At 66.5% G+C, this 24,438-nt stretch overlaps 2 protein-coding genes across 2 annotated transcripts; both read left to right on the top strand.

The window, feature by feature from the left end:
- The first annotated feature begins 573 nt into the window (after positions 1–573).
- On the top strand, positions 574–18,021 carry CPT1B (carnitine palmitoyltransferase 1B). Its single transcript, XM_064703131.1, has 19 exons — positions 574–678; positions 1,806–1,968; positions 2,039–2,178; positions 2,795–2,966; positions 4,585–4,686; positions 4,769–4,906; positions 5,455–5,532; positions 5,625–5,732; positions 6,671–6,755; positions 6,842–7,037; positions 9,623–9,808; positions 10,851–10,956; positions 11,896–12,012; positions 12,217–12,381; positions 13,240–13,374; positions 14,899–15,051; positions 16,380–16,493; positions 16,757–16,849; positions 17,861–18,021. Exons 2-19 carry the CDS (start codon positions 1,828–1,830, stop codon positions 17,942–17,944), a joined length of 2,313 nt encoding a protein of 770 aa, XP_064559201.1. The 5' UTR covers positions 574–678; positions 1,806–1,827; the 3' UTR covers positions 17,945–18,021.
- Positions 18,022–21,320: 3,299 nt separating this feature from the next.
- Positions 21,321–23,371, top strand: LOC135458302 (dromaiocalcin-1-like). The gene is made up of 5 exons (XM_064733368.1): positions 21,321–21,434; positions 22,059–22,153; positions 22,222–22,410; positions 22,810–22,915; positions 23,140–23,371. Exons 1-5 carry the CDS (start codon positions 21,368–21,370, stop codon positions 23,205–23,207), a joined length of 525 nt encoding a protein of 174 aa, XP_064589438.1. The 5' UTR covers positions 21,321–21,367; the 3' UTR covers positions 23,208–23,371.
- The last annotated feature ends 1,067 nt before the right edge of the window (positions 23,372–24,438 follow it).

Here is a 24,438-nt window from a genome sequence, read left to right on the forward strand (position 1 = left end):
TGTCCCAGGATGCGAGTCCCTGGACCGGGTCCCTGTCCTGGTCCGCGTGTCCCTGTCCCGTGGATGTGTCCCGGGTTCGTGTCCCTGTCCCCGATATGTGTCCCTGTCCCAGGATGCGAGTCCCTGTCCCGGGTCCCTGTCCTGGTCCGCGTGTCCCTGTCCCGTGGATGTGTCCCGGGATGTGTCCCTGTCCCTGACGTGTGTTCCTGTCACTGATGCGGGTGTCACTATCTCGGGACGTGGATCCATCCCCCCGGGATGTCGGTGTCCCCCGGTGTCCCCGCTGTCCCCCTGGGGTGACGCTCCGTGGCCCGGGCTGTGGATAACGCCCCATCCCGGGGATGTCCGTTCTATCCCGGGATGTCCGTTCCTGTCCCGGGACCGGGACGCCCGGGGGATGTCGGGCTCCTTGTCCCGCCATGTCGCTGTCCCCCTGCCGGGGGTTCCTGTCGCATTCCCGGGATGTCGCTGTCCCCCGGGACACCGCGTATCCGGGTCCCCCCGCGCTGCCGCTGCCGTCCCGGTGTGTCGGGGTCCCCCCGGGTGTCGCGGTCCCCCCGGGGGCGGAGCGGCTCCGGTCCCGCCCGGCCCCGCCGGTGTCCGGTTACCGGCTGGCGGCTGCCGCGGCCGCAGGAGCCGTCGTCCCGCGGAGCCGCGGCCCCCGCGCTGCCCACGCAGGTACCGGGCCCGGGGAGGGGGCGCGACAGGACCCGCGCGCGGGGAGCCCCGCGGGGGCGGCGGCGGCAGCGCGGGGACAGCCCCGGTACCGGCACAGCCGCCCCGGTCCCTCCCGTGCCGCCGCGCCCGGTGCCGGCTCCACGCGTGTCCGTGCGGAGCGACCCCCGCGCCCCCCGCGTGTCCGGGGGTCCCCTCCGAGGGTCCCCTGGCGGGGTCACCTCCGGGGGTCCCGGAGCGGGGCCCGGCCCCACGCGGGGGGAACGGGCGGGGCCGCCCCGGGGCTGCGCATCCCGGCCCCGGAGCCGCCGTGACCTTGGGCGGGGCGGGGGACACGGCGGGAGTGGCCCCGGTGCCACCCGCAGCAGCGACACGCGGGACAGGGCGGGCAGGGCCGGGCCACAGTGCCACTGTGCCCAGCGGGTGGCACAGGGCGGTGACACACAGCCGGGCAGTGGCAGTGCCACGGTGCCCTGCAGGGCTGGGGATGTGCTTTAGTGCCCAGGTGTGCCGTGCCAGGCCGGGCTGTGCCATGGGGTGCCATCGGTGCCGTGCCAGGCCTGGTGACACCGTGGGGTGCCATGGGGCGCGGGGTGGTGACGCCACGCGGTGCAGAGGGCACAGCAGCCCCGCTGTGATCGGGTCCCGGCTGTCACCCTCAGCCCAAGGCACCGTGGGAAAGGTGCCCGTGTTGGGGACAGGAGGGTCACCCCCGCCGCCCCCGGGCTCGGCCCTGGCTCTACCGGGGGGTCCCAGAGCTGGGGGCTTTGTGGCACCCCCAGAGCGGAGGGGTCTCCAGGGCCCACCGTGGTGACACGGGGACTTGGTGGCACCCCGGCCATGTCCCGCAGGGGACACGGGCAGGGGACAGCGTGTGCCACGGGCGGGGCCAGGGGCCGGGCTGTCCTTCCTCGCCGCTGTCCCCTCCGGGGCCGCGCGGGCGGCGGTGACAGCGCTGACCCTTCCCTCAGTGGGCACCGGGCCAGCGCCACGTGACGCCGCCGTGACACCGCCGTGACGCGGCCGGGGCTCCCGGGGGCTGGCACCGCCCCGGGCACACCGGCTGGGCACCGCTGTCCCCACCGCCCCCCGCTCCGTGCCCGCGCCCACCGCCCCCGTGTCCCCCGCAGGTGTCACCGGCCGGTCCCCACCATGGCGGAAGCTCACCAGGCCGTGGCCTTCCAGTTCACGGTCACCCCCGAGGGCTTGGGCTTCCAACTGAGCCGCGAGGCCGTGCGCCAGCTCTACCTGGCCGTCGTGCACTCATGGAAGAAGCGCTTAGTCCGCGCCAAGGTGGGCTCGGCCGCCCGTGCCCCCTCCGGTGCCACCCCCGTGCGCCCCCGTGACCCCGCTGTGCCCACAGAACAGCTTCCTGACCGGCGTGTACCCCGCGTCGCCCTCCAGCTGGATGGTGGTGGTGATGGCCACGGCCGGCTCCTGCTACTGCCAGGTGGATCCGTCCCTGGGGCTCATCGCCCGCATCCAGCACTGGCTGCCCCGCAGGTGAGCGGGACCCGGGACACGGCCGGGACACCGCAGGGCCAGCGGGGACAGCCCGTGCTGGGGACAGCCCACATGGGGACAACCTGCACGCCCCCGCTGCAGTGTCCCGGGGAGAGACCCCAGACCCAGCGTGGCCATGGGGACCCGGGACAGCCCTGGGGGCTCCACCCTGCACATCCCCGCCCCATTTGAGGGTGTCCCTCAAGGGGTCCCACCCCCACGGAGGGACCCTCACCCCCAGAAGGTGCAGGAGGCCCGTGACGTCTCCCTTTGGGGGTGTCCCTCAAGGAATCCCACCCCACGGAGGGACCCTCACCCCCAGAAGGTGCAGGAGGCCCGTGACGTCTCCCTTTGGGGGTGTCCCTCAAGGAATCCCACCCCACGGAGGGACCCTCACCCCCAGAAGGTGCAGGAGGCCCGTGACGTCTCCCTTTAGGGGTGTCCCTCAAGGCACCCCACGCAGGGACATCCCCGTGGGTCCCACTCCACAGGCACAGCCCCACCTGGGGACATTCCTTGGCAGTGCCACCAGGGGCACAGCCCAGCCTGGGGACACTCCGGGGGTGCCACCCGCGCTGTCCCCACCGCTGAGGCCGTGTCCCCCGTGTGTCCCCAGCGAGGCGCTGAGCCCCCGGGCGCAGACCGTGATCAGCACCGTGGTGTTCTCCACGGGCGCCTGGCTGGCGGCCGTGCTGCTCTTCCGGAGGCTGCTCCGCCTGCTGCTCTCCTACCACGGCTGGATGTTCGAGCCCCACGGGCGCATGAGCCGCAGCACCCGCCTCTGGATGGTGAGCGACGCCGCGCCGGGACATGCGGGAAATGTGGGAGCTTTGGGAAGTGTGGGAGATGTTGGAACTGTGGGAGCTTTGGAAGTGTGGGAGATGTTGGAAATGTGGGAGCTTTGGGAAGTGTGGGAGATGTTGGAACTGTGGGAGCTTTGAGAACTGTGGAAGCTATGGGAGATGTGGGAGCTGTGAGGGATGTGTGAGCTTTGGGAACTGTGGGAGCTGTTGGAGCTTTGGGAACTGTGGGAGATGTGGGAGCTTTGGGAGCTGTGGGAGCTTTGGGAGATGTGGGAGCTTTGGGAGATGTGGGAGCTTTGGGAGCTTTGGGAGATGTGGGAGCCATGGGAGATGTGGGAGCTTTGGGAGATGTGGGAGCCACAGATGCCATGGAGTTGTGGGAGCTGTTGGAGCTATGGAAGCCTTTGGAGATGTGGGAACCATGGGAGCTGCAGGAACTCGGGAGCTGTTGGAGCAATGGGAGACGTGGATGCTCTGAGAGCCGTGGGTTTTTGGGAGCCATGGGTGCCTGGAGATTTGTGGGAGCCATGGGAGCCGTGGAAGTTTTGGTAGTCATGGGTGCTTCGGGTGCCATGGGTGCCTGGAGATTTTTGGGAGCTGTGGGAGCCATGGGAGCCGTGGAAGTTTTGGCAGTCATGGGTGCTTCGGGTGCCATGGGTGCCTGGAGATTTTTGGGAGCTTTGGGTGCCCTGGGAGCTGTGTGTGCTGTGGGTGCCTGGAGTTCTTTGGGAGCTGTGGGAGCTTTGGTGCCATTGGAGCTGTGGAAACTCACGGAGCTTTGGGAGCTGTGGGAGCTGTGGAAGTTTTGGTAGTCATGGGTACTTTGGGAGCCATGGGTGCCTGGAGATTTTTGGGGAGTTGTGGGAACCGTGGGAGCTGTGGCTGGTGTAGGAGCTTTGGGACATGTTGGAGATTTGGGAGATGTGGGAGCTTTGGGACATGTTGGAGCTTTGGGACATGTTGGAGATTTGGAGCTGTGGGAGCTTGGGAACTTTGGGAGATGTGGGAGCTGTGGGAGCTTTGGGAGCTGTGGGAGCTTTGGGAGCTTTGGGAACTGTGGGAGCTTTGGGAACTTTGGGAGATGTGGGAGCTGTGGGAGCTTTGGGAACTGTGGGAGCTTTGGGAACTTTGGGAGCTGTGGGAACTTTGGGAGATGTGGGAGCTGTAGGAGTTTTGGGAGCTGTGGGAGCTTTGGATGCCATGGGAGCCACAGATGCCATGGAGTTGTGGGAGCTGCTGGAGTTGTGGCTGCCAGGGAAACCTTGGGAGATGTGGGAACCAGCTGTGGGAACTCGGGGAGCTGTTGGAGCTATGGGAGATGTGGATGCTCTGGGAACTGCGGGAGCTGTGACTGGTGTAGGAGCTGTGGGAGCTTTGGAAACTCGGGGAGCTTTGTGAGCTGTGGAGGTTTTGGTAGCCGTGGATTTTTTGGGAGCCATGGATACCTGGAGATTTTTGGGAGCCGTGGGACCTGTGGCTGGTGCAGGAGCTTTGGGTGCTGTGGGAGCTGTGGGTGCCTGGATTTTTTTGGGAGCTGTGGGAGCTGTGCATCCTCACCCCATCCCTCCTCCTCCTCCTCCTCCTCCTGCCGCTGCTCCCGCAGGCGATGGTGAAGATCATGTCCTTCCGCAAGCCCCTCCTGTACAGCTTCCAGAGCTCCCTCCCCACGCTGCCGGTGCCGCCCGTGAAAGCCACCATTGCCCGGGTACGCCGTCCCCGCGGGGCTGGGGCCCGAGGGGTGCCCGCGGTGGCGGTGGCGGGGGGTCACCCGTGTCCCCTCCCCACAGTACCTGGAGTCGGTGCGGCCGCTCCTGGACGATGACAAATTCCGGGAGATGGAGGCGCTGGCCAAGGAGTTCCAGGAGAAGACAGCGCCGCGGCTGCAGCGGTACCTGCGCCTCAAGTCCTGGTGGACAACCAACTATGTGAGTGTGGGGACAGCCGGGGACACGGGGAGCCCGCGGCCTTTGGGGTGGTGACCCCGGAACCGGTGTCCCCTCCCGGCAGCGTGAGGAGGGATTTGGGATCTCCTGGGTGTCCTGGCTGGAGCAGTAGGGGCAGAGGATCCTGTCCCCTGTCACTGTCCCCTGTTTCTGTCCCTTCCCCTGTCTCCCGTCCTTGTCCCTGCCTCCTAACCCTTGTCCCTGTCCCCTCTCCCTGTCCCCCATTCCTGTTCATATTCCTATCCCTGTCCCCATCCCCGTTCCTGTCCCCTGTCCCTGTTCCCTCACCCTTTACCCTGTCCCCTATCCCTGTCTCCCCGTTCCTTGTCTCCATTCCTGTCCCCTATCCCATGTCCCCTCTCCCTTGTCCTTGTCACTGTCCCCTATCCCACGTCCCTCTCCCTGTGGCCTTTCCCGGTTCCCTCTCTCCATCCCTGCCCCTGTGCTCTCTTCCCCCCTCTGTCCCCTGTCCCTGTCCCTTGTCCCCATCCCCTGTCCCGTGTCCCTTGTCCCCGTCCCCGTTCCCGCAGGTCAGCGACTGGTGGGAGGAGTACATTTACCTGCGCGGCCGCAGCCCCATCATGGTCAACAGCAACTACTACGCCATGGTAAGGGATGGAGGGGGGCCTGGGGACCCCCAAACCCCGCCGGGGACCCCCCGGCACCCCCCGCAACCCGCGGCTTGTCCCCTTGTCGCCAGGATTTCCTGTACGTGACCCCCAGCCGCGTCCAGGCTGCGCGGGCGGCCAACGTGGTGCACTCCATCCTGCTCTACCGGCGGCGGCTGGACCGGGGCGAGATCCCCCCGGTGAGGGGGCCCGGGGGCTTGGGGGCGTCCAGGGGGTCCCACAGGGCTGGGGGGTCCTGGGGGTCCCGGAGGGGTGGGGTCAGCGTTGTACTGTTGTACCGGCAGCAGCTGGAATGGGGGCAGATCACCCCGGTGAGGGGGGACTGGGGGGCCCCAATGGAGCTGGGGGGGTCCCATGGGGTTGGGGGTCCCAGGGGGGTCCCGTGGGGCTGGGGGGGCCAAGGGGACTGGAAACTGAGGGAGTCCCATGGGACTGGGAGGTTCTTTAGGGTTGAAGGGACTGAGAGGGCGCCATGGGGCTGGGGGCTCCGGAGGGTCCCATGGGGCTGAGGGGCCGGAGAGTCCGGGGGAACTGAGGGGTTTTGGGGGTCCCAGGGGGCTGGGGGAGCTCGGCGTTCCAGGGGGATCCTGGGGGTCCCAGGGGGTTGGGGGAGCTGTGGGGATCTGGGGGATTTGGGGGTCCTGGGGGTCCTGTGGGGTTGGGGGAGCTGCGAGATCCCATGGATTTGGGGGTCCTGTGGGGCTGGGGGAGCTGTGGAGATCCGATGGATTTGGGGGTCCTGTGGGGCTGGGGGAGCTGTGGGGACCCCATGGATTTGGGGGTCCTGTGGGGTTGGGGGAGCTGTGGGGACCCCATGGATTTGGGGGTCCTGTGGGGTTGGGGGAGCTGTGGAGATCCCATGGATTTGGGGGTCCTGGGGGTCCTGTGGGGTTGGGGGAGCTGTGGGGACCCCATGGATTTGGGGGTCCTGTGGGGTTGGGGGAGCTGTGGGGACCCCATGGATTTGGGGGTCCCGGGAGAGCAGGGAGAGCTCCGTGTGACAGGAGCAGGGCGGTGTCGCCCGGGGCAGTCGGGGGTCTCGGAGCGGGGGTGGCAGCGGCAGAGCTGGGCACGCCGCCCCCCCCGAGCCCCCCTGAGCCGTGCGCCCCCTCCCCAGATGATGGCGCTGGGCGTGGTGCCCATGTGCTCGTACCAGTTGGAGCGGATGTTCAACACCACCCGCATCCCGGGAAAGGAGACGGGTACGGCCCGGGGAGGGGGCGGCACCGGCCCGGGGGGCGTCCCGGGGGTCCCGGCTGCCTGGCCTGACCCCCCGTGCCCCCCCCAGACACGCTGCTGCACCTGACCGACAGCAAACACCTGGCCGTGTACCACAAGGGCCGCTACTACAAGGTGTGGCTCTACTACGGGGGGCAGGTGCTGCCGCCCGCAGACCTGGAGATGCAATTCCAGAGGATCCTGGAGGACCCCTCGCCCCCGCAGCCCGGAGAGGAGCGGCTGGCGGCGCTCACGGCCGGGGAAAGGTGCGAGGCACCGGGAATGACCGGGGTGTTGGGCGTACTGGGATGCTGGGAGCTATGGGGACTCCGGGAATAATGGGGACACTGGGGATACTGGGCACCTGGGAGCTCTGGGAACACCGGGAATAATGGGAATAATAATGGGGATACTGGGGATGCTGGGCACTTGGGAACTCCGGGAATAATGGAAATAATAATGGGGATATTGGGGATGCTGGGAACTTGGGAACTCCAGGAACATTGGGAATAATGGGGATGTTGGGCGTACTGGAATGCTGGGGACTCCGGGAATAATGGGAATAATGGGAATAATGGGGACACTGGGTACCTGGGAGCTCTGGGAGCACCAGAAATAATGGAAATAATAATGGGGATACTGGGGACACTGTGCACCTGGAAATACCAGGAACTCTGGGAGCAATGGGAATAATGGGCATACTGGGATACTGGGAACTCTAGGAACTCCGGGAATAATGGGGATATTGGGGACTCTGGGCACCTGGGAGCTCTGGGAACACTGGGAATAATGGAAATAATACTGGGGAAACTGGAAGCTCTGGGAGCACCGCGAACTCCAGGAACACTGGGAATAATGTGTATAATGGGAATAATGGGAATACCGGAGATACTGGGAATAATGGACACCTGGAAATACCAGGAACTCTGGGAATATTTGGAATAATGGGGATGCTGGGCGTACTTGGAACTCTGGGAACACTGGGAACAATGGAAATAATGGGGATACTGGGGACGCTGGGCATCTGGGAACTCTGGGAATAATGGGAATAATGGACATAATGGGAATACTGGGAATTCTGAGAAACCTGGGGGCACTGGGCATCTGGGAACTCTGGGGATAATGGGAATAATAATAGGGATACTGGAGACACTGGGGACTTGGAAATACCAGCAACTCTGGGAGTAATGGGGATACTGGGATGCTGGGCACCTGAGAACTCTGGGAACACCAGAAATATTGGGATTAATGGGAATAATGGCGACACTGGGCACCTGGAAAATCTGGGAACTCCAAGAATAATGGGCATGCTGGGCATACTAAAAATACAGGTCACCTGGGAACACCGGGAACACTGGGAACAATGGGAGCAATGGCCATACTGGGAATACTGGGGATGCTGGGCATAATGGGCTCCAGGGAACTCTGGGAGCGATGGGCACACTGGGGATACTGGGAACACTGGGAGTGTTGGGAACCCTGGACCACCAGGGCGTCCTGTCCCCATCTCTGTCCCCCATCCCTGTCCCCAGTCTCGCACAGGGACATGGGACAACCCTCATGGGTGGGGGACTCGGAGGGGTCCTCAATGACCCTGGGGTGCGGTGTGGGGGTCCAGGGTGCCCCAATGCCACCCAGGGTGGGATGTGGGATGCCCCTCACTGACCGTGGCTGCCCAGGGTGGGATGCGGAGTTTGGGGTTTGGGGTTTGGGGTGCCCCGCACTGACCAGCACTGCCCAGGGTGGGATGCGGGATGTGGGGTTTGGGGTTTGGGGTGCCCCTCACTGACCAGCACTGCCCAGGGTGGGATGCGGGGTTTGGGGTGCCCCGCACTGACCAGCACTGCCCAGGGTGGGATGCGGGATGTGGGGTTTGGGGTTTGGGGTGCCCCTCGCTGACCAGCACTGCCCAGGGTGGGATGCGGGGTTTGGGGTTTGGGGTGCCCCGCGCTGACCAGCACTGCCCAGGGTGGGATGCGGGGTTTGGGGTGCCCCTCACTGACCAGCACTGCCCAGGGTGGGATGCGGGGTTTGGGGTTTGGGGTGCCCCGCACTGACCAGCACTGCCCAGGGTGGCATGCGGGGTTTGGGTTTGGGTTTGGGGTGCCCCTCGCTGACCAGCACTGCCCAGGGTGGGATGCGTGGGGTTTGGGTTTGGGTGCCCCGCGCTGACCAGCACTGCCCAGGTGGGATGTGGGTTGGGGTTTGGGGTGCCCCGCGCTGACCAGCACTGCCCAGGGTGGGATGTGGGGTTTGGGGTTTGGGGTGCCCCTCACTGACCAGCACTGCCCAGGGTGGGATGCGGGGTTTGGGGTTTGGGGTGCCCCTCGCTGACCAGCACTGCCCAGGGTGAGATGCGAGTTGGGGTTTGGGGTTTGGGTGCCCCTCACTGACCATACTGCCCAGGGTGGGATCGGGATGTGGGGTTCGGGGTGCCCCGCAACTGACCAGCACTGCCCAGGTGGATGCAGGATGTGGGGTTTTGGGTTTGGGGTGCCCCGCGCTGACCAGCACTGCCCAGGGTGGGATGTGGGGTTTGGGGTGCCCCTCACTGACCAGCACTGCCCAGGGTGGGATGTGGGGTTTGGGGTTTGGGGTGCCCCTCACTGACCAGCACTGCCCAGGGTGGGATGCGGGATGTGGGGTTTGGGGTTTGGGGTGCCCCGCGCTGACCAGCACTGCCCAGGGTGGGATGTGGGGTTTGGGGTTTGGGGTGCCCCGCACTGACCGTGGCTGCCCAGGGTCGGATGCGGGGTTTGGGGTTTGGGGTGCCCCTCGCTGACCAGCACTGCCCAGGGTGGGATGCGGGGTTTGGGGTTTGGGGTGCCCCTCGCTGACCAGCACTGCCCAGGGTGCCGTGGGCCGAGGCGCGGGCGCGGTTCTTCAGCCGCGGCCCCAACAAGGCGTCCCTGGACGCCATCGAGCGCGCCGCCTTCTTCCTCACGCTGGACGAGGAAGAGCACGGCCAGGATCCCACCCAGCCGGGCTGCATGGACGCCTACGCCAAATCCCTGCTGCACGGCCGCTGCTACGACCGGTGCGTGAGACAGGACACCCCAAAACCTGCCCCTGGTACCCACAAAAACCCCACACACCCAAACTCACACCGACCCAGTCACAGCTGCACAGCCGCTGCTACGACCGGTGCGTGAGACAGGACACCCCAAAACCTGCCCCTGGTACCCACAAAAACCCCCAAACACCCACCCAGCCCAGTCACAGCTGCACGGCCGCTGCTACGACCGGTGTGTCACCTGAAACACCCCAAAACTTGCCCCTGGTACCCACAAAAACCTCACACACCCCAAAACGCACCCAGCCCAGTCCCTGCTGCACGGCCACTGCTATGACTGGTGAATGCCCCAAAACCACCCCCAGGACCCCAAAGCTGCACCCAGACACCCCAGATATCCCAAACACCCACCCAGCCCTGTCGCTGCTGCACAGCCATTGCTATGACTGTGAGTAACCCAAACACCCCAGGAGCCCAAAGCTGCACCCCAAACACCCACAGACACCCACAAATACTGCCAGAGCCCCCCAAAGAAACCCCAAATCCCCACCCAGCCCTGTCGCTGCTGCACAGCCATTGCTATGACTGTGAGTAACCCAAGACTCCCCCAGGACACCCCCCAGCCCCTTTGAACCCCCTCACATCACCCCCAGCCCCCCCAGACCCCATCACCCAAGTCCCTGCTGCACTGCTGTAACCGAAGGGCACCCCAAAAACCCTGCTGGGACCCCAAACCTCAGCCCAGCACCCCAAACCTCAGCCCAGCACCCTCAGCACCCCCATCCTACAATCCCAGACCCATTCCCAGACCCCCCAGCACCGTCAGACCCCCAGCACCCCATCCCTGCTGCTCCCACCACCTGTGGGCACCCCAAAATCCTCCCAGGTCTCCCGAACCCCCCCCCCATCCCCTTCAAACCCCCCACCCTCCCCTGCCATCTCCCCAAATCCCCTCTTGCCCTTGTCCCCCTCCACTGCCCCTGCCCTCTCCCTCCCGGTACCCTCTGCCCCCCAACACCCCAAACACCCCCTAAACACCCTCAAATCCCCCCAAAACTGCCCCCAGCTGGTTCGACAAGTCCTTCACAGTGGTGGTCTACAAGAACGGCAAGATCGGGGCCAACGCCGAGCACTCCTGGGCCGACGCCCCCATCGTGGGGCACCTCTGGGAGGTACCGGGGCACCAATGGGGCTCCCCCGGGTGGGGACACCCCAAATGGGGCAGGGACACCCCCAATGGGGCACCCCTGGCACGGGCAACCCCCCAGTGGGGCACCCCGGGGCTGGGGACCCTCAGTTGGGGGGATCCCATGGGGGGCCCAAGGGCTGGGGACTCCTGGCCAGGTTGGGAACCCTCAGTTGGGGACCCCTATACGGCACCCCAAGGCTGGGGACCCCCGTTTGGGGATGGGGATGGAGGGAAGATGTGGGGGTTCTGCCCGAGGCTGTGAGGGTGAGGGTCGGGATTCTGGGGGGGCTCTGAGGGTTTGGGATTGGGGAGCTGAGGGGCTCAGGGAGTTGGGGTGATGGGAGGTTTTGGGGATAGGGGCATTTGAGGGGCTTGGGGGCTGCAGGTGGTCGGGGGGGATGGCGGGGTCGGGGGCTTTGGGATTTGGGGTTTGTGGAGCTCGAGGGTTGGGGGCCCATGGAATTGGGGGATCAGGGGCCAGGGCCTTGGGGATTTGGGGTGTGGGAGACCATGGAACTGGGGGGATTTGGGGATTTGGGTGTGGGGGACCATGGAACTGACCATGGAACTGGGGGGCCAAGGGATTTGGGGATTTGGGTGTTGGAGGGTCATGGGATTGGGAGGTCGGGGGGCTTGGGGATTTGGGGTTTGGGGAGCTGAAGGGTTGGGGGCCCATGGGATTGGGGGTCTGGGGGCACAGAATTGGGCGATCAGGGGTCTTGGGAATTCAGGGTTGGGGCAGTCATGGTTTGAGGGTTGAGAGTTCTGGGGATTTGGGGTCTGGGTGGATTGTGGAATTGGGGCTCTGGGCGTTATGGAGTTGTGGGGGCGGGAGTTTTGGGGGCCTGGGGGTTTTGGGGCCCGGGGGTTTTGGGGGGCCGGGGGTCATTGCCCCCTTCCCACCGCCCGCTGTCCCCCCCAGTTCATGCTGGCCACGGACAAGTTCCAGCTGGGCTACACCGAGGACGGGCACTGCAAGGGGGACCCCAGGTGGCAGCTGGCCCCCCCCCAGCGCCTGCAGTGGAACATCCCCCCCGAGGTGGGTGACAGGGCGGGGACAGGTGAGGGTGAGGACACAGGTGAACGCAGTGCCATGCTGTGCCGTGCCATGCAGTGTCCCCAGGGGGTGGCGGCCACCGAGGGGTCGCTGGGGGTGGCTTGGATGTGGGTACAGGTACAGGTGTGAGCATGGGTTCAGGTGCCATGCCGTGCCATGCCGTGCCATGCCGTGCCGTGTCCCCAGGGGGTGGGGGCCATCGAGGCGTCGCTGCGCGTGGCGCGGGCGCTGGCCAACGACGTGGATTTCTGCTGCTTCCCGTTCACCACGTTCGGCAAGGGGCTCATCAAGCGCTGCCGCACCAGCCCCGACGCCTTCATCCAGATCGCCCTGCAGCTGGCACACTTCCGAGTGAGGGACGGGAACGGGAGCCGTGGAAATGGGATAATGGGGTGGGATGGAATGGGAATGGGATGGGACGGGAATGGGAATGGGAATGGGAATGGGAATGGGAATGGGAATGGGAATGGGAATGGGAATGGGAATGGGAATGGGGTGGGATGGGATTGGCGTGGGATGGGATGGGAATGGGAATGGGGTGGGATGGGATTGGGGTGGGATGGGAAATGGAATAATGGGATGATGGGATGGGATGGGATGGGATGGGATGGGATGGGATGGGATGGGATGGGGTGGGATGGGGTGGGATGGGGTGGGATGGGATTGGGGTGGGATGGGATTGGCGTGGGATGGGATAACGGGATAATGGGATGATGGGATGGGATGGAATGGTGATGTGGATGGGATGGGATGGCATAGGATCCATGGGGTGGGAATGGGAATGGGGCAGGAGGGAGCTGAGATGGGGTAGGGTAGGTATGGAATGGTGATGTGGATGGGATGGGACAGGGATAGGGATAGAATGGGATAGGGATGGGATGGGATGAGACGGGACGGGACGGGACGGGATGGGACGGGATGGGACGGGATGGGACGGGATGGGATGGGATGGGATGGGATGGGACGGGACGGGACGGGACGGGATGGGACGGGACGGGACGGGACGGGATGGGACGGGACGGGATGGGATGGGATGGGATGGGATGGGATGGGATGGGATGGGACAGGACAGGACGGGACGGGATGGGATGGGATGGGATGGGACGGGATGGTACAGCACCAGGGAAGGACGAGGTGGGTGTGACCAGCAGCAGGCAGGCATTGGGACGAGCCAGGCCCATGCCGTGTCCCCATGCTGCCACCCCCCAGGACAAGGGCTCCTTCTGCCTGACCTACGAGGCGTCCATGACGCGGCTGTTCCGCGAGGGCCGCACCGAGACCGTGCGCTCCTGCACCTCCGAGGCCACGGCCTTCGTGCGCAGCATGGGCGACACCTGGAGCAGCGTGAGTGACACCGGCGGGGACACGGGGCGGCCTGGGAACCGCCACACCCTGCTGGGATTGTCACTCGGGGGGTCCCCATCCTCCCTGGATGTCCCCATCCCTCACAGAGGGTCCTGTCCCTCACGGGGTGCTGGGTGCAGTTTGGGGTGCAGGTTTGGGGTACAGTTTGGGGTGCAGGTTTGGGGTACAGTTTGGGGTGCAGTTTGGGGTGCAGTTTGGGGTGCAGTTTGGGGTGCAGTTTGGGGTGCAGTTTGGGGTGCAGGTTTGGGGTGCAGTTTGGGGTGCAGTTTGGGGTGCAGTTTGGGGTACAGTTTGGGGTGCAGGTTTGGGGTGCAGTTTGGGGTACAGTTTGTGGTTCAGCCTCCCCAACCCATCCCCAGCATGCAGAGGGGCAGCAGCAGGTGCAGATTTGGGGTGCAGGTTTGGGTTCAGTTCGGGGTGCAGCTTTGGGGTGTGTTGGGGTTCAGTTTGGAGTCCAGCTCCCCCCCAGACTCCCCAGCGCTTGGAGGGGCAGTGTCTGTTCAAGGTGCAGATTTGGGGGCTGTGTCAGAGTTCTGATTTGAGCTCAGTTTGGGGTTCAGGTTTGGGGTGCAGGTTGAGGGTGTCAGTTTTGGGGTGTAATTTGGGGTTCTCCCCCAGCGCTCAGAGCGGCAGCAGCTGATCAAGGTGCAGATCTGGGGGCTGCATCAGGGTTCAGTTTGGTGCAGGTTTGGGGTGTCAGTTATTTTGGGGTGTAATTTGGGGCTCTCCCGCAGCGCTCAGAGCGGCAGCAGCTGTTCAAGGTGCAGGTTTGGGGGCTGTATCAGGGTGCAGGTTTGGGGTGCAGGTTTGGGGTGCAGTTTGGGTGTAATTTGGGGTTCTCCCACAGCGCTCGGAGCAGCAGCAGCTGATCAAGGTGCAGATCTGGGGGCTGCGTCAGAGTTCTGGTTTGAGCTCAGTTTGGGGTTCAGGTTTGGGGTGTCAGTTAATTTGGGGTTCACCCCGTACCCCGCAGCACTCAGAGCGGCAGCAGCTGTTCAAGGTGCAGGTTTGGGGGCTGTATCAGGGTTCAGGTTCGGGGTTCAGTTTTGGGGTGCAGTTTGGGTGTAATTTGGGGCTGTCCCGCAGTGCTCAGAGCGGCAGCAGCTGTTCAAGGTGCAGGTTTGGGGGCTGTATCAGGGTGCAGGTTTGGGGTGCAGGTTCGGGGTTCAGGTTCGGGGTGCAGGTTTGGGGTGCAGTTTGGCTGTAATTTGGGGCTGTCCCGCAGCGCTCGGAGCGGCAGCAGCTGTTCAAGGCGCAGGTTTGGGGGCTGTATCAGGGTTCCGGTTCGGGGTGCAGATTTGGGGTGCAGTTTGGCTGTAATTTGGGGTTCTCCCGCAGCGCTCGGAGCGGCAGCAGCTGTTCAAGGTTCGGGTTTGGGGGCTGTATCAGGGTGCAGGTTTGGGGTGCAGGTTCGGGGTTCAGGTTTGGGGTGCAGGTTCGGGGCTCAGGTTTGGGGTGCAGGTTTGGGGTGCAGTTTGGCTGTAATTTGGGGCTCTCCCGCAGCGCTCGGAGCGGCAGCAGCTGTTCAAGGCCGCGGCAGAGAAGCACCAGCAGCTCTATCGCCTCGCCATGACGGGCGCGGGCATCGACCGCCACCTCTTCTGCCTCTACCTGATGTCCCGGTACCTGGGCACGCAGAGCCCCTTCCTGGCCAAGGTCAGCGCGGGACAGGGACACGGGGGCACACAGGACAGGGAACAGGACAGGGGACACGGGACAGGGACACGGGATGGGGACACAGGACAGGGGACACGGGACAGGGACACGGGATGGGGACACAGGACAGGGAACAGGACAGGGGACAGGACAGGGGACAGGACAGGGGACAGGACAGGGGACACGGGACAGGGACACGGGATAGGGACACAGGACAGGGGACAGGACAGGGGACACGGGACAGGGACACAGGACAGGGGACACGGGACAGGGAACAGGACAGGGGACACGGGACAGGGACACGGGGGCACACAGGACAGGGGACAGGACAGAGACACGGGACAGGGACACGGGATGGGGACACAGAACAGGGGACAGGACAGGGGACACGGGATAGGGACACGGGATGGGGACACAGGACAGGGGACAGGACAGGGACACGGGATAGGGACACGGGATGGGGACACAGGACAGGGGACAGGACAGGGGACACGGGACAGGGACACGGGGGCACACAGGACAGGGAACAGGACAGGGGACACGGGACAGGGACACGGGAGGGGGACACAAGACAGGGGACAGGACAGGGACACGGGGGCACACAGGACAGGGGACAGGACAGGGGCACGGGATAGGGACACAGGACAGGGGACAGGACAGGGGACACGGGACAGGGACACGGGATGGGGACACAGAACAGGGGACACGGGACGGGGACAGAGACACGGGGGGGCAGCGTGGGAGCAGCACACGGGAGTGGCACTGAGGGACACGGGGAGACACGGGAGGGACACGAGTGGGAGAGCACTGGGGGGCATGAGGGGCACGAGGGTGACACAGGGTATGGGTAGGAGCATGGGAAGAGCAGCACACTTGGCACTGAGGGACACGGGGGGACACAAGGGGCACGGGGGTGACACGGGGGTGACACAGGACACGGGTGGGAGCACAGGGGAGCAGCACACTTGGCACTGAGGGACACAGGGGGACACGGGGAGGACAGGCAGGGACATGGGGGAGCACACATGGAGCCGCTGTGGGACACGAGCAGGGGGGCACGGGGGGACACAGAGTGGTACATGGAGGGGCACAGCAGGGTACAAGGGGGCACTGCCACCCTCCCTGGTGTCATCCCATGTGGAGTCCCGCTCTGGCACTGGGGTGCCGTGGGGCACAGTGGGGCAGTGGGGCTCCCTGGGGTGCCGTGGGGCACAGTGGGGCAGTGGGGCTCCCTGGGGTGCCGTGGGGCACAGTGGGGTGCCCTGGGGTTCCCCGCGGTTCTCTGGGGCGCATTGGGGTGCCCCGGGCTGCAGCGAGTGTCCCCGCAGGTGCTGTCGGAGCCCTGGCGCCTCTCCACCAGCCAGACCCCGCAGCAGCAGCTCAAGATGTTCGACTTCGAGCAATTCCCCGACCACGTCTCCTGCGGCGGCGGCTTCGGCCCCGTGAGCTCCGGGACCACCGGGGGGCACCGGGAGGGCACCGGGAGGGCACCGGGAGGGGGGCAGCGGGTGCAGGGGGGACCGTGGGCTCTTGTACTCCATCCCCGCCGTGGGTTCGGGCAGGGGGTGCCGCACGCCGGGAGCCCCCAGCCCCACAGGGGTGACCCGGGGGGTTCAGCCCGGCCCCACAGCCCCCGGGTGGGTGCCCCAGGTGGGTCCCAGGTGCCCGCAGGTGCCCCATGGCCCCTCTGCCCCCTCGCCGGCAGGTGGCAGACGATGGCTATGGGGTGTCCTACATCATCGCCGGGGAGAACCTCATCACCTTCCACGTGTCCAGCAAGTACTCCAGCCCCGAGACGGTGAGGGGGGCACGGGGGTGGGAGGAGGGGGCTCTACCAGAGCTGCAATCCGTGGGGTCACCTGGGGGGTCACCTGTGGGTCTGGGATACCCCTGACCCTGGTATTGCCCCTGCTGCATCCTGCACCCCCCCCTTGCTGTGGGACCGTCCCTGTCCCCTCCTCTGGGACCCTCCCCACATCCCAATCCACCCTGTGGGACCCCCACCCCATCCCTGGGACCCTCCCCAGATCCCAATCCACCCTGTGGGACCCCCACCCCATCCCCCCTCTGGGACCCTCCCCACATCCCAATCCACCCTGTGGGACCCCCACCCCATCCCTGGGACCCTCCCACATCCCAATACACCCTGTGGGACCCCCACCCCATCCCGTTCCCCCCTCTGAGACCCTCCTCATATCCCAATCCACCCTGTGGGACCCCCACCCCATCCCGTTCCCCCCTCTGAGACCCTCCTCATATCCCAATCCACCCCGTGGGACCCCCACCCCATCCCCGTTCCCCCTCTGGGACCCTCCTCCCCATCCCAATCCACCCAGTGGGACCCCACCCCATCCCTGGGACCCTCCCACATCCCAATTCACCCTGTGGGACCCTCACCCCATGCCGTTCCCCCCCCTGGGACCCTCCCCACATCCCAATCCACCCTGTGGGACCCCCGCCCCATCCCCGTCCCATCCCTGGGACCCCCGCCCCACATCCCAATCCACCCTGTGGGACCCCCGTCCAATCCCGTTCCCCCTCTGGGACCCCCCCCATCCCAATCCACCCTGTGGGACCCCCGCCCCATCCCATCCCTGGGACCCTCCCCACATCCCAATCCACCCTGTGGGACCCCCGCCCCATCCCCGTCCCCCCTCTGGGACCCTCCCCACATTCCCGTCCCCCCCCCCCCACCGGGCTGCCGGCTGTTCTGGGGGTCCCCCAGCCCGGGGGTGCCCCGGGGTGGGCACGGGGGGTCCGGGTGTCCCTTTGGGCGCTCGGGGCGGGCTCTGAGCAGCGCTGCCCGCAGGACTCGCAGCGATTCGGCCGCAACATCCGCCAGGCCATGCTGGACCTCGCGGCGCTCTTCGACAAACCCGGGGCCGGGAAGTGACCGGGGGGGCCCGGGGGGATTTGGGGGGCCGGGGGCGCTGCCCTGGACCCGCTCCCAATAAAGGCTCTTGGTGTGACCCCGCTGTGCCACGGGGGGGACGCCGGGGGCGGCCGTGGGGTGCAGCCGGGGCTGGAGCCATGGATGGAATGTGGGGTGCATCCATGGAATGCTGGGGAGTATCCATGGGGTGTCGGAGTGCATCTGTGGGGTGCAGCCAGGGCTGGATCCATGGGGTGTCGGAGTGCATCCATGGGGTGCAGCCAGGGCTGGATCCATGGGGTGTCGGAGTGCATCCATGGGGTGCAGCCAGGGCTGGATCCATGGAATGTCAGGGTGCATCCATGGGGTGCAGCCAGGGCTGGATCCATGGGGTGTCGGAGTGCATCCATGGGGTGCAGCCAGGGCTGGATCCATGGGGTGTCCTCAGAGGGGCCAGGTGGGCACCAGCCAGGGCTGATGAAGGCATCCAAAGGGCCATCCCTGGGGTGGTCCATACCCAGCCCCATCCTGGTGATCTGTGCCCATACCCGTACCCTTGCTTGTCCTGGTGATCTATGCCCGTCCCCATCCCAGTGATCTGTGCCCATCCCCAGCTCCATGCCCATCCTGGTGATCTGTGCCCATCCCGGTGATCCTTGGCCATTCCCAGCTCCGTGCCCGTCCCGGTGATCCATGCCCATGCCCATGTTTGTCCCGGTCATCTGTGCCCATCTCCATCCCAATGATCCATGCCCATCCCAGTGATCTGTGCCCATCCCCGTACTCGTGCCCATCCCCATCCCGGTGATCTGCTCCCATCCCCAGCCCCATGCCCATCCCCATATCTCTACCCGTTCCCATCCTGGTGATCCATTCCCGTTCCGGAGATCCGTGCCTGTCCCGCTGCTCCGTGCCCACCCCCGGATCCGCTCCCATCGCGGTGCTCCGTGCCTGTCCCCGTACCGGTGCTCCATGCCCATCCCGGTGCCCGTCCCCGTGCCTGTCCCCATACCGGTGCTCCATGCCGGTCCCCGTCCCCAGGCCTGTCCCCGTCCCGCTGCTCCGCTCCCATCCCGGTGCTCCGTGCCTGTCCCCGTCCCCGTGCCTGTCCCCGTACCGGTGCTCCATGCCCATCCCGGTGCCCGTCCCCGTGCCTGTCCCCGTACCGGTGCTCCATGCCCATCCCGGTGCCCGTCCCCGTGCCTGTCCCTGTCCCGGTGCTCCGTGCCGGTCCCCGTCCCTAGGCCAGTCCCGGTGCCCATCCCGATGCCGGTGACGGGGGTGCTCAGCGGGGCACGGCGGCACGGGCGGGCCCTGCGCAGAGCCCCTGGCCCGTGTCCCGCCTGGGGGTCGCCGCGCCCCGGCTGGCACCGCTGGCACCGCTGGCACCGTCCCCGCCCTCCCTCCCTGCCCGCCGCCACCGGCACCGCCCGCCCGGCGCCGCCAGCCCGGAGCCACCCGCGGGCCGGGGGCCAGGACGGGACCGGAGACACACCGGGAGAGGGGACAGGACTGGGACAAAGGACCGAGGAGAACCCTGGGAGAGGGGACAGGGACAGGGGACACCCGTCAGCGGGGACAGAGCGGGCACAGGGATGGGGGACATTCCTCGGAGAAGGGTCAGACAGGGAACAGGGACAGAGACCCCTCTGGGAGAGGGTCCGGGGACAGAGAGCCCACCCCCGCCTGGGGAGCGTCCCGTGGGGTCGCTGTCACCCCCGGCACCGGGGCTGTGTCCTGCACCCCGACCCCAGATCCGGGTGACATCCCCCTCCCACCCCATATCGGGGTGACATCCCCCTCCCACCCCATATCAGTGTGATATCCATCATCCCCCCCCCCACATCGGGGTCCCGCTGTCCCCACGCTGGGGCCGTGTCCCCCCCGGAGCCCCCAAGGCCAGGGGGGCTCGGGGCTGGCACTGGGGTGTCCTGGGTGCCGTGGGGACATCGGGGTGACCGCTGGGAGCTGGGGGGGCTGTGCTGGGACCCCGGACCGCGAGGGGCTGGCTGTGTCCCTCTGTCTGTCCCTGCTCCGTGTCCCTTGGTCCGTGTCCGCCGCAGCCGCGCCCGCTCTCCCTCCCTTATCAGATCCGTTATCAGCTCCCTTATCAGATCCCTCATGTGAGCGCACCCCAGCCCGGCACCCCTGGCACCGTCACCCCCCTGTCCCCATTTTGGGTGGGGGGCACCCTGGGGATGGCCCTGTCCCCTCCCGTGTCCCGCTGTGTCCCCTCCTGGCCCCTTCACCCCCCTGTCCCCACTCATGGCAGCCCGGGGATGGCCCTGTCCCCTCCCGTGTCCCCTCCGGGCCCCTTCACCCCCCTGTCCCCATTTGGGGCTGGGGGCATCCCGGGGATGGCCCTGTCCCCTCCTGTGTCCCCTCCGGGCCCCTTCACCCCCCTGTCCCCACTCATGGCACCCCGGGGATGGCCCTGTCCCCTCCCGTGTCCCGCTGTGTCCCCTCCCTGCTCCGTGCCCATCCTGGTCCCTCACACGGAGCTGTGCCCTGGCCCAGCCCGAGCCCCCCGCCCGTGGGTGACCCCCAGAGCCCGCCCGGGACCCCCGGCTGTGTCACGGTGACAGAGAGAGCGGGGGCAGCACCGGGGGGCTCGGGGGTCTCGGGATGGGTGAGCACGGCCCGGGGGTGCCCAGGGGGTGCCCAGGGACGGGGGTGCCAGCGTCACGGCCGTGCCCGGTGCCTTTGATGCGGTGCCAGCGGCTCCACGAGCGGCTGCTCCGGGCCCGGCCCCCCCGCACCCGGCCCTGCTCGGGCCTATAAAGGGCTCGGGGTGCCCCCGGCCCGTCCGCCCGGAGCTGCGGGAGCTGCCAGGTGCCGGGGATGCTGGGGGGGTGCTGGGGAGGGGTCCTGGGGGTGTTGGGGATATGTCCTGGGGGTGTTGGGGAGGGTCCTGGGGAGGTCTGGGGGTGTTGGGGAGGGGTCCTGGGAGTGCTGGGGATGCTGGGGAGGGGTCCTGGGGATGCTGGGGAGGGTCCTGGGGAGGTCTGGGGGTGTTGGAGAGGAGTCCTGGGAGTGCTGGGGAGGGTCCTGGTGGTGCCGGGGGACTGGAGGTGCTGGGGAGAGAGCTGGGGGTGCTGGGGAGGGGTCTTGGTGGTGCTGGGGAGGGGTCTAGGGGTGTTGGGGAGATGTCCTCGGGGCGATGGAGAGAGTCCCGGGGGTGCTGGGTGTGCTGGGGGGATCCTGAGGGTACTGGGGAGGGGTCCTGGGGATGATGGAGACAGTCCTGGGGATGCTTGGGGGGTCCTGGGGGTGCTGGGGAGGGGTCCCGCTGGTGTCAGGGGGCTGGAGGTGCTGGGGCCACCGGGGGGTGCTGGGGTGAATGTGCTGGGGGAGGTGGTCGAGTGGGTGCTGGGGTGGGGGTGGGTGCTGGGGCTGCTGCACCCCCAGCCCTGCAGCCCCCCGCCCATCGCAGGAAGGCTGAGGATGGGTCCCGCCACATTCCTGGGGCTCTGCCTGCTGGGGTGCCTGATGCTGCCCCCCTCCCTGCCGGGTGAGACCCCAAACTGCGCCCTGAGACCCCAAACTGCGCCCTGAGACCCCAAACTGCACCCTGAGATCCCCAACTGCGCCCTGAGACCCCAAACTGCGCCCTGAGACCCCAAACTGTGCTCTGAGACCCCAAACTGCACCCTGAGATCCCCAACTGCAATCTGACAGCCCAAACTGCAATCTGAGACCCCAAACTGCAATCTGAGACCCCAAACTGCGCCCTGAGACCCCAAACTGCGCCCTGAGACCCCAAACTGCACCCTGAGATCCCCAACTGCAGCCTGATCCTCCAAACTGCACCTTGACACCCTCCCTGCACCGAGAGCCCCAAACTGCACCCTAGTCCACCAAACTGCACCCCGAAACACCCCCTGCACCCCGAGCCCCTCCTGCCCACACCCTGAGACACCCCCACTGCCCCCTAACCCTCCAAACTGCTCCTGAGACCCCCAAATTTCACACAGCCCCCCCACCCACACTCTGAGCCCCCAAAGCGCCCCCTGCCCACCCCCTTCTTCCCTTTCCCCCAACCCCAGCCCCAAACAGGGCCGGAGCTGCCGTGACCCCCCAAAGCCGCCCCAGCTGGGTTCGGGGGGCTGTGCCAGTGACCCCGCTGTCCCCGCAGGGGCCGAGGCCACTCGGTGTCCCCGCGGCTGGCTGTCCTTCGAGGGACACTGCTACGGCTACTTCGGGCAGCAGCTGAGCTGGCGGCGGGCTGAGGTGGGTCCGGGGGGCGCGGGGGGCGCCGGGGGTCCCCAGGAGCGCGCTGCAGGTGCCTGTGTCCCCAGGCGTGGTGCCAGGCCACCCGCGGGGCGCACCTGGCGTCGCTGCACAGCCCCGAGGAGCACCGGGCGCTCGCCGCCTTCCTGGCGCGGCGGCCGCGGCGCGGAGAGGACGATGAGGAGGGCGACAAGGACAGGGACAGGGACAGGGACAGGGACAAGGAGGAGAGCGTCTGGATCGGCCTGCACCGGCGGGTGCGTGCCTGAGTGCGCCGTGCCTGTCTGTGCCTGTGTGCCACACCCGATGTGCCACCCCGGTGTCCCCTGGTGTCCCCTGGCTGTGCCCAAACCTGCCCTGACCCTGCCTTGCCACACCCTGATGTGCCACCCCGGTGTCCCCTGGTGTCCCCTGGCTGTGCTCGCTGTGCCCAAACCTGCCCCGAGCCCGCCCTGCCACACCTTTATGTGCCATCCTGGTGTCCTGAGCCCTCTGTGCAGCGCTACCTGTCTGCTTGTGTGTCCCCTTGTCCCTCTGTGCTGTCCCCCTGTCCCACCTGTGTGCCTCTGAGCCCCTAAGCCCCTGTCCTCTTGTCCCCCTGTGCCCTCTGTCCCCTGTCCCACCTGTGTCCCTGTGTCCCTGTGTCCCTGTCACAGCGCCAGGGCTGGCTCTGGGCTGACGGGTCCCCGCGCCACTACTGGGCCTGGGAGGGGGACGATGGCCCCAAGGGACATCCCTGCATCGCCATGGAGGACTCGGCAGGTGAGGGGACACTGGGGACAACGGGCTGGGGACAGCCCTGTGCCACACGGGAGGACTCAGCTGGTGAGGGGACCCAAGGGTTGGGGGGCAGGGGGGACAGGGAGGGTCAGGGAGGGACGGGGGGGTCACGGGGTGTCCAGGGGGCTCCGGGGCTGTCAGAGTGTCCCCCGTGTCCCCCGTGTCCCCCGTGTCCCCTGCCCCAGCCCTGGCTCGTGTCCCCGCAGGGTTCATGGCCTGGGAGGGCGAGGCCTGTGGGGAGCGCAAACCCTTCATCTGCAAATACCCGGCCTAGAGGGGCCCGGGGCCCGCGGCCCCCACCCCGAGCAGCCCCCCGACTGTGGGGCCTGACCCCCACCCTGCATCCTGCCCCCAAATCCCATCCCAGACCCCAATCCCTGCCCCCAAATCCCGTCCCAGACCCCAATCCCTGCCCCAAACCTGTCCCAGACCCCAATCCCTGCCCCAAATCCTGTCCCAGACCCCAATCCCTGCCCCCAAATCCTGTCCCAGACCCCAATCCCTGCCCCCAAATCCCATCCCAGACCCCAATCCCTGCCCCAAACCTGTCCCAGACCCCAATCCCTGCCCCAAACCTGTCCCGGACCCCAATCCCTGCCCCCAAACCCCATCCCAGACCCCAATCCCTGCCCCAAATCCCACCTCCTGCCCCCAACACCCCACACTCTGCCCCCCAAACCCTGTGTCCTGCCCCCCAAGCTCCAGCCCCTTGACCACCCCTGAACCCCAACCCCCAAACTCTGGACCTCTGTCCCCAATACCAAACCCTGCACCCCAATCCCACACCCTGCACCCCTCTGCACCCCCCAACCCCCGGATCACCCCCACCCTGCACACCCAGCCCCCCCTACACCGAGACCCCCCAATAAAGTGACGGAAGCACCGCGATGTCCCCGTGTCCCTTTGCTGTGTCTGCGCCCCACGGGTGACACCAATGGGGGACGGGGACCCTCAGTTCCCCATGGGGGGCACAACCAGAGGTGTCCCCAAGGGAAGGGGTGTCCCCAAGGCTGCCCCTGGGGGTCTCAGCCAGTTCCTGTGTTCCCATGTCCCCCCGTGTCCCCGTGTCCCCCTGTCCGCCTGTGTCCCCCATATTCCCATGTCCCCACATCCCCTGTGTCCCCCCTGTCCCCATGTCCCCCCCTTTACCCTCTCCCTGTGTCCCCGTGCTCTTCCCATGTCCCCCATATGTCCCCATGTCCCCCATGTGTCATTCACATCCAAGTTTCCATGTTCCCCTGTCCCCTTCCATGTCCCCTCCTGTCCCCCTGTCCTTGTGTTCCTGTGTCTCCATGTCCCTCCTGTCCTCTCCACGGGGTCCAAGGGGCTCATATTCGGAGTTTTGGGGCTCAGATATAGGGTCTGAGGGGGACATCCATGGGGTGTATTTTTGGGGGTGTACCCATTGGGATGTATCCAAGGGGGTGCCGGGGTTTATCCACGGGGTGTATTTTTGGGGTGCACTCATCGGGATGTATCTATGAGGTGTATTTTTGGGGTGTACC

This window comes from Zonotrichia leucophrys, chromosome 1A (genome assembly GCF_028769735.1).
Source record: "Zonotrichia leucophrys gambelii isolate GWCS_2022_RI chromosome 1A, RI_Zleu_2.0, whole genome shotgun sequence".
Classification (NCBI taxonomy): domain Eukaryota; kingdom Metazoa; phylum Chordata; class Aves; order Passeriformes; family Passerellidae; genus Zonotrichia; species Zonotrichia leucophrys.

Bases quoted from the DNA above. Each gene is read 5' to 3' on its own strand.
- CPT1B (XM_064703131.1), top strand. From the start codon at position 1,828: ATGGCGGAAGCTCACCAGGCCGTGGCCTTCCAGTTCACGGTCACCCCC. The intron at 1,969-2,038 runs GTGGGCTCGGCC...CTGTGCCCACAG, and splicing joins AGCGCTTAGTCCGCGCCAAG to AACAGCTTCCTGACCGGCGT. The intron at 2,179-2,794 runs GTGAGCGGGACC...GTGTGTCCCCAG, and splicing joins CAGCACTGGCTGCCCCGCAG to CGAGGCGCTGAGCCCCCGGG.
- LOC135458302 (XM_064733368.1), top strand. From the start codon at position 21,368: ATGGGTCCCGCCACATTCCTGGGGCTCTGCCTGCTGGGGTGCCTGATG. The intron at 22,154-22,221 runs GTGGGTCCGGGG...CTGTGTCCCCAG, and splicing joins TGAGCTGGCGGCGGGCTGAG to GCGTGGTGCCAGGCCACCCG. The intron at 22,916-23,139 runs GTGAGGGGACAC...GTGTCCCCGCAG, and splicing joins CGCCATGGAGGACTCGGCAG to GGTTCATGGCCTGGGAGGGC.